At 42.6% G+C, this 8742-nt stretch overlaps 1 protein-coding gene across 2 annotated transcripts; it reads left to right on the top strand.

The window, feature by feature from the left end:
• The first annotated feature begins 3136 nt into the window (after positions 1 to 3136).
• On the top strand, positions 3137 to 7777 carry LOC104962619 (fibroleukin). Of its 2 annotated transcripts, XM_010791072.1 has the most exons (7): positions 3137 to 3671; positions 3901 to 3945; positions 4780 to 4975; positions 5730 to 5807; positions 5886 to 5998; positions 6135 to 6397; positions 7122 to 7777. In XM_010791072.1, the coding sequence occupies exons 1-7, from the start codon at positions 3420 to 3422 to the stop codon at positions 7462 to 7464; spliced, it is 1290 nt and encodes a 429-aa protein (XP_010789374.1). In that variant the 5' UTR covers positions 3137 to 3419; the 3' UTR covers positions 7465 to 7777. The 2 variants fall into 2 exon arrangements, with proteins under 2 accessions (XP_010789374.1, XP_010789375.1); XM_010791073.1 differs by lacking the exon at positions 3901 to 3945.
• The last annotated feature ends 965 nt before the right edge of the window (positions 7778 to 8742 follow it).

The raw sequence follows: 8742 nt of genomic DNA, 5'->3' as shown, positions 1-8742 counted from the left end.
CATATATTTTACGCATCTTTGTTCGACCTCGGCTCTCGGGTTCTCCTTCCCGACCCAGAGGAGCCAGAGGCCGGCCTTGTTTTTGTCAACCAGCTTCTTGAAAAACATTGCACCACAATGAGCTGTTAACGTCGTAGCGCTGGCGGTAATACGACACTGTACGAATTGATGAGTGAGCAAATATTAAGCATGTAAAAAGACAACTGTCATCTAAAAAAACGTACTTTGTACTCGTAACTCACCGAAGAGGAGACTTCTGGACGGGCTAACGGGCTGTTGTTGTTCAGTTAGCGTAGCGGCTAACGAGGCGTTACGTTAGCTAGCTCACTCGCTGGCACTGCACTCGTTAGCTAGCGCTGATTTGGCAATACCTCGTTTCAAACTCTTAGAACAATGTGTTGCCGTTAACGTGAACACAAACTAAAAGCCTTTAGTAAACTGTCGACGCAGGTTATCTACAACTGGTGTGTAAATGTGGCACTTTGCGTAAAGGCTTGCCTACCAGCGAGCTAACTGTCTGCTTCTCTCTTCCCCTTTCACTTCCTTCTCCAAAACAACGCCTGCGTCTTACGTCACACCTTTGCGTCAAACGCAGCTGACTGACACTCCCAGCCCACCTATGACATCTCTTTATTTCTTCTTCTTCTTCTTCTTCTTCTTCTTCTTCTTCTTCTTCTTCTTCTTCTTCTTCTTCTTCTTCTTCTTCTTCTCTCGGTTTTTGGCGGAATGCAAACAACCATCTCTTTATTTATCTTAGACTCATACCTATCTACATATCATCATACATCATACAGTCTATGAATAATACCTGTGCTTTACTTCTGAAGAAAGTATTGCCATGTCGCTATTTGGAGTATAGAGCAACCATTGAAATTGGTTACATTATTTTCGATAATAGAAAAGTCAAGTTTATTCATAGAGCATATTTGAAAAACAACCATTGACCAAAATGCTTTACATAAGAGAACAAATAAATCACAGAAGTTGTCAAGTAAGAGAACATAAAGTGTATGATATGAAGAGCTCAGCATCATAGATTTACGAACAAAAAAACAGCAGTATTAACTAAGATAACTAACTCAGATAAGAGAACAAGTTGTAATAAGCATGTCTTGATGATACATAGGATACAGCAAATATATCTTCAGAAGGATATTAATCGTATTGATTGAGGGGAGATATGAATATGGTCATCATCTTTGGATTGCAGATGTGGTCTCTCTTCCTGGCAAACTTACAACATCAACAGGGTTATTTTTCTGAGATTTGGGCTGAGTAACACACATGACATTTGCGTGGAACTGAACTCAAAATCCAGCGGAGTGCACCCTCCTGTTAAAACATGATGTTCATTCTAAACCTTAGAAACCTAAGTTACTATAAATGATGGTTTAGTGTGTTTAAGTTTAGTTGTAGTGAATCACAGCCAAAGGGAGAGCACTGATGATCCACCACTAGAGGACAGTGTCAACCCACTTTGAAAGAATGACCCTTCTAAACTGGGGGGGAGGGGGGTCCCAGACATAAGCTCATATTTATGTTTTGGACCTCCGTAGAGCTATGTAGCACACTGTGGTGTTGACAGTGTGCTGAACAGTGTTTAAGACAAAGATAGTTAAGTGATACACAGGAGAGTCTCTTTTTCCCTTAGAAAACTAAAAGAAAGTGTTGCAGGAACATGCAAATATGAGTACGATGCTTTCCAGCCTGTCTGCAAAGAAGTATGTATGTAAAAACCATAACAAAACTACTGAAAGATTTCATAAACGTCAGTTCACCTGTCAGTTCACCTGTCTGAGGAATAACAATTGTATTTATACTGGTCAAAAATGCTGCACTATCTGATTGATCTGTCAATCACTACATTCATTTCATTTACCAACAAAACATTTATTCTCAGCCATACACATTAGTAGAATTAAATGGATCTGAATTCATTTACAATAGTCACATTTTGAATCTGTATTCCTGTTGCATTATTTATGGATGAACGTGTCCTTACTATCTTGTTTGTGATATTATGTCATAAACGTTCACAGATATGTTGATATCCTTTTAAGGGTACTTTTTTTAACAAATGGAAAAGTCAGAATAAATCACTGGCTGAAAACTGTTTTTCTGTAGATCAATCCATTATCATTTTAAGAAGTTTAGAATTGCAGCCTCTGTAGAGATCTTATTGTTTATCATAACTGTAGGTGTTGCATTGGTTATATATTCAATTGAAATAACAGTAATTCCAAATATTCTCCTTGGGTCTTCTTTATAATCTGCATTTAAATTCAATTTAGACAATATTTTTAAAAGAACACTGAGCTGCCTTTGGCTCATCAGAACGATCAGCTTTCCATATAAGAATGACGTTTCTCTAAATGAACAGAGAAGTCCTTCTGAGATCCATGTTCATGTGTCAGTGTGTCTACATGTGTGTTTGTGCTCCTTGTTAGTGGGAGTGTGCCTCTCCAGAATCCTGATGACTGGTGTTTATAGAGGAATTCCTGTCTTCTCGTTCCTATTGAATGTAGAATCTTTATGGCCTCTTTGGAACTCCGTTTGTAAACACAAATACTGCGACACAAAAGGACACAAGTAAGAAAAGGGTGCACAGGAGGAAGGGAGCAACATACTTTAAGCATCTGTTGCCTTTTCATCTCTACAAACATTGCTGCATACACACGGTCCTCCAGAAGAAGAAACTTTTATTCTAGCATAAACAAGCAGCATGTGAGACAGATATGATCGCAAAGGCAGGTAAAGAGCTCACCCACAGATTTAAAAAAAGTGAATTTATCTGTGAAATACTGGTTTTATATTTGCATATTGTAACACAGCATTTGTGTGAGTGTGTAAACATTCACCTCTGTGTGTGGCTGTGTGGGAGTCTGAGAGAGAGCATGAGATGAGTTAAGGAGATGGACAGATTGTGTGTGTGTGTGTGTGTGTGTGTGTGTGTGTGTGTGTGTGTGTGTGTGTGTGTGTGTGTGTGTGTGTGTGTGTGTGTGTGTGTGTGTGTGTGTGTGTGTGTGTATCAGGGGGTGGGTGCATTAGTCCATGTCAGACAGCAAAGAGTGTCGCAGTTATCTAGGAATCTGAGCCAAAGCAACCTCACTAACAGACAGAGAGCAGGAGAAAGAGGAGGACCCAGAGTGAGATGAACTGAGAGAATTAAAAAAGGAGAAGATGAGAATGAATGAAGCACAAAGAATATAGAAAACGAGACAGACGGGGACAACAATAAAAAAGGTTAAGTTAGCAAACACTTTGCACCTGAAGGGTTACTTCTTGAAATACAAAGGAAAGAGAAGTGAACGCTGTATGAGAATTAACAACTCCAAAAGGACAAACAACCTACAGCTGAGAGAAAAAAGGATTATCCCCTGGTGGAGAAAGTGGACGAGCCTGCACCTCTGCACTTTGTCATGATTTTACTCAGTTCTCTCAGTTTGCTTCCTCTGCTGTCGCTGTATGTGGGCGCCTTGATGTCCTCAGAAGCTTCTCCAGCCTGCACACACCCTCCCTGCAGGGACAGGCTGGTGGCTGCTCCCCTCCAGCCCGGGACAGGAGCAGGTAGCGGGGCCTGTGAGGGTCAAACTGGGTCAACAGCCTGCAAGATGGGGGTTTCACTACCAGCCGTCTCAGATGTTTCTCAGAAGGTGGAGGTTCAGCCTAAGGTGAGTGACATCACTTACAGCGTGGTGGCAGTCCAGATTTATATTTACAAATCTTATAAAAAATTCGAAGAAAAGCCAGTTGATGCTAAATGTTGTACTTGCAATGTAACAGTGAGATGTACAGTAGCTGCACGGTATGAAGGAAATATGTGATAACATTGTTGAATATTGCTTTAGCTTGGGAAGAGATAATAAAGCGTACTCAGTTCTGCATTTCATCTGCTTTCAGCATACTGCTAAAACAAATGTGGATGTTCAACAAAAAAAAATAAAGGTAATTATTTCTAATATTTCTTATTGAACAGATTGACTTCGAATTGATCACAAGGCACCAACTAAATGTTTAACTCAAATAAATCCCTGAGTTTAATAATGCTGTCCTTTGTAATATGTTTATAGTGCAAGTTGACATTGCAATGATGATCAGAAATTATATATGTGCAGCTTTAGTGAGATTGTTCAGAAACATTGGTAGACATGGTGAAGCAGAGCTGACCCCCAGTCTGCTCATGCACGTGTGTCAGAGAGAAAGATCAGTGTACTATCAGGAACAGGTCAGCAGGTCCTTCCTCGCGGGACAGTCGACACACTCAACTTGGTACAACCTGAAAGCCATCGAGAAATGACAGTCAGCAATCAAAGGAGATAAAATTAGATCTGCTTTAAAAATGTCCTCATCATATGGTTGTGCTGAGCTCATGCAGCAACAGGTGTGTGTTCTACAATGACCCGATGTAAGTGTAAGAGACAGATCGAGTGTGACACAAAACGTGCCAGTGAGCGGTGCGTTTTGATTGCGGATTAGCCTTTCACGTGTCATTTTCTAAACTGAAGGAGGCATGTTTATGCACATCAACAGCCTAATTTCTCAAATTTAAAAACACAGCATTATTTCACAGCATTCATTTTTATTTTGTCAAGTCCATTAGATGCAACTGACAGGTATTGCAAGATCATGTGTTTAAAAGAGATGTGCTCATAAAGTCTTGGAAAATGAATCAGATAGCCTGAAAAATGTAGTCTTTTAAGACCAAATAGACAGCATCTTGCGACTTATCGAACAAGAGGGGGTCTTCTGAAGTAGTAGCTTTGAGCGCTGTCTTTGCAGACTGGAGGTGTGAAAGAGCGTCTCGTTCAGCTGCAGCGCTGCATGCGCTCTGTCCAGGAAACAGGGGGCCCCTGGAGCCATGGGGGCCAGGAGAGCAACTCTCTTGGAGCCATCCTGGCACTGATGGCAGGTGTCCTGACAGAATGTGACCTCCACTGTCACAGCCAGGCCCTTGGGGCGATGGCCAAACGACTGGGTGAGAAGTGCACACTTATATCCCCCACCTCTGCAACACCAGACAAACGCACACACAAAAATGCCAGCACAGTCACTCCCCCACACATAGTAAACAGAACCCCAATGAGGCCTGCTAAGTGTCGGACATAGGTGAGTGCATAGGAATTTAACTGCACTGAGGAGGATGAGAAAAACTCTGTAAATGCACACACACACACACACACACACACACACACACACACACACACACACACACACACACACACACACACACACACACACACACACACACACACACACACACACACACACACACACACACACACACACACACACACACACACACACACATTACATTGACGTACATGCATTTCCTGGAGACTTATCCTAACCTTAACCATAACCAACACATGCCTAACCCTAACCCGTACCCTTACCCCTAAAATGAATGATTCCTCTCATGGGGACCTCCATTTTGTCCCCATAAGGGAGGTGAGTCCCCACACGTGACTGTGTAAACACATTTAGGTCCCCACAAGTATAGTAATGCTAGGCCACACACACGCACGCACGCACGCAGGCACGCACGCACGCACGCACGCACACACACACACACACACACACACACACACACACACGTAAACCCACACAGTATTACATATGAAGAAGAGTCTTTATACATAATGGATGCCCTCTGTCGTGTTTATAAAGACAAAGCTTCTATTTTTAATCCATGTGTCTCACTGATAACCTAATCATTCTCTGGGTAACAGAGAGTGCAGCCGTGGGAAGAGAGGGGGAGAGAGACCTGCTGCTTTTCCTTAAGAGCATCACACAGTATCCACCCACAGGTAAGGGCATCAGGAGTGATCGTATAAGTTGTTGCTGATGAATAAGTGAATTACAAACGTACTTTGTGTGTTTCTCAGTTGCCCCCTTGGAGAGGTTACATCCTCGGGACTGTGCAGAGATTTACAGGCTTGGCATCAAAGAGAATGGAATCTACACCATCCAGCCTGACCTGCACAAGCCGGCATTGGAGGTATTTCAGATTCACCGCACTCATAAAACACAAAGAGGGACCCCCACCCCACTCCTCTTCTTTTAGAGATGTGTATACTATATGTGGATTGCTAAAATCTAGGCTTTATGACATCAAAGTCTTTGTTTTGGCTCAGGCTAAATGTGACATGGAGCTGGCGGGGGGCGGGTGGACGGTGATCCAGAATCGGCGGGATGGCTCACTGGACTTCAACAAGACATGGCAGGAATACCGGGAGGGCTTTGGTGGTCTGCAGGGAGAGCACTGGCTGGGGAATGCAGCACTGCACGCCCTCACATCCACTGGCCAGCACCAACTCCGTATCGAGCTGGAGGACTGGCACCATCAGAAACGCCAAGCTACATACAACCAGTTCAAAGTGGCCTCAGAGGCACAGAGGTGAAACTCACATTTTCTGCAATAGATGGAGGGATTAAATCATTTTATAGTCTCTGAAAATAGGCATCAATCCAAGTTACATTTCATGACTGGAGGGTCACTTAGAGGGACAGTTCATAAGGTTTGAAGTAGCGTTGTGTGAGGTACTTGTCCATTGACCTTCAGTAGATGGCAATCTGCATACATGTAGCCCCCTATATTGACCAAACAAATACCGTAATTGTCGTAAGGCGAGATGCATTTTAGCCAATGCTCTTGTGTTCTCTACACAGAGAGTATCACCAATGCTGTTTACATTTTGAAATGTTTTTTTTACGTTTCTTTTTTGGATTGTTTATTTCTTGTCTTTTAATTTCTCTAATGTATAATGCCTTGTCTTTTTATGCTGCTGCAATGCAAACATTTCCCAAATTGGGATCAATAAAGTACTTCTTATCTTATTTTATGCCTGATCCAACATAATTTGCTAATACTACTGAGACTTCAAACAAGAGTGCTACGGATACCAAAATCTAGTCCCAGACCAATTAAAAGTATTTTCTTAAAGTCACACATCAAACAGGTAGCCCTGACCCGTTATTTTTTTGGTAGTGGTATTATACCAGAAGGGTCAGTGCAAGCCTGGTTATGTTTGTGGGTTTATCTTGATTTCTTGGTGTAAACAGACTTGCATGTAACAAGCAACCATCACAAACTTGTAATGTGTCGCTTCTCTTGCTTCCAGGTATCGTCTAACAGCGCGGGAGTACTCTGGTGATGCAGGCAATGCTTTGAGCTACAGTAAACATTACAACCATGATGGAAGACCCTTCAGCACGGCTGACCGAGACCATGACCGCTACGTAGCTGGGAACTGTGGTCAGTACTACGGTGCAGGGTGGTGGTTTGATGCCTGCCTGGCAGCTAACCTGAACGGACGCTACTACCGTGGACGCTACAGTGGGGTGACCAACGGGATCTACTGGGGGACATGGTACATCCTGACAGACGGACGAAGTGGAGAACGCTACTCATTCAAGAGGGTGGAGATGAAGACGAGACCCAGGAACTTTGTAGGAACATCTTAAATGGTGACAATTCTCACAGATAAGAATGTCAACCAGTTTTCTTTAAGTCAGTGTGGACTTCACTTTACTTAGAGCAGCTTTCAAGTCACTTACCAGTTCCATGCAGATGGCAGCTAATAGATTCAATACAAAATATAGGCCTACAAGAAATAATGTTTTAACATTCACTAGCAGATAAGCTAAATACATATTATAATATTATTTGGTTTGTTAAGTGGCTTCTCTCTCGCGACAGCACCTTTCTAGCATTAGTTCAGTGATACAAAGAATTGAATAGTGAAAATACTGCCTGTAGAAGATGTTATTGTAATAAATTCCCAGAATGTTTATTATACATTAAAGATCTCTATGTGGTACTTTAATAAGCACCTAGATGCCGGTGGGAGACATTCATCTACAATGTGATTGTTGAAGGGTGTTTTTTTTATTTCCACACATTCACATGATAAAGATGAACTACATCCAATTTGTTCATAAAAGTGAGACTACAGGAATGCATGGATTAACACTAGGAGTTTGTCAGTGCCCCTACCTGCCTAAAGCTTCATGATCCATTACAAATATTGTCTGCAAAAACTCACATTTTTTAGATCAGATGATGCCATGAGTGAAAATGTCTAACTCTCTGAGGTTAAGAGGTCACCCTGCAGGGGGCGTAAACTGGTGGGTGATACGCAGCCCCTCAAATTCAAGCTGTATCACCATGTTGCTCATGCGACAGTGAGCTTATAGGGATAAAACATGTTTCCCCTGTGTTCTGCCTCCACCAGTATTAATATAGAACCAACCCCAAAGCTTAGGGTTTGACAATAAACAGACAGAAGCCCAGTTTTGGAGAAGCAATCTTTCCCACCTTACCTTGTTCATACTTTCCCAGGTCTATGCTTGACACACTAATGCTGAGCATTAGGATTTTTACCCTGTCATCATACCACGAAACCACCCTCTGCCCACCACTATCTCAAACACACACAGAAACACACACTCAGCCTCACCTGCTTTTTGGAGTTGGCGTCAGGCGGGCGGCTCCCTCTCTGGCTGTGCTTCACAAAGACTCTTCTGGGAGTTTAGAGTTGATGTGTGAGTGCTGAGTTGGGCCGTGCACGTGTGATGCTTGTCTGTTTGTGCCAGAGAGTGTGTATATTGTGTGTGTGTGTGTGTGTGTGTGTGTGTGTGTGTGTGTGTGTGTGTGTGTGTGTGTGTGTGTGTGTGTGTGTGTGTGTGTGTGTGTGTGTGTGTGTGTGTGTAGATGTGTGTACGTAGTACTTACGTTACGTA

This window comes from Notothenia coriiceps, unplaced genomic scaffold (genome assembly GCF_000735185.1).
Source record: "Notothenia coriiceps isolate Sejong01 unplaced genomic scaffold, NC01 NC01_scaffold00035124, whole genome shotgun sequence".
NCBI classification, from domain to species: Eukaryota; Metazoa; Chordata; class Actinopteri; order Perciformes; family Nototheniidae; genus Notothenia; species Notothenia coriiceps.
The sequence above is the reverse complement of the archived record's forward strand: the minus strand, read 5'-3'. Positions and strand labels throughout refer to the sequence as shown.

Bases quoted from the DNA above. Each gene is read 5' to 3' on its own strand.
- LOC104962619 (XM_010791072.1), top strand. From the start codon at position 3,420: ATGATTTTACTCAGTTCTCTCAGTTTGCTTCCTCTGCTGTCGCTGTAT. The intron at 3,946-4,779 runs GTAATTATTTCT...CTGTCTTTGCAG, and splicing joins TTCAACAAAAAAAAATAAAG to ACTGGAGGTGTGAAAGAGCG. The intron at 4,976-5,729 runs GTGAGAAGTGCA...TCTGGGTAACAG, and splicing joins GGCGATGGCCAAACGACTGG to AGAGTGCAGCCGTGGGAAGA.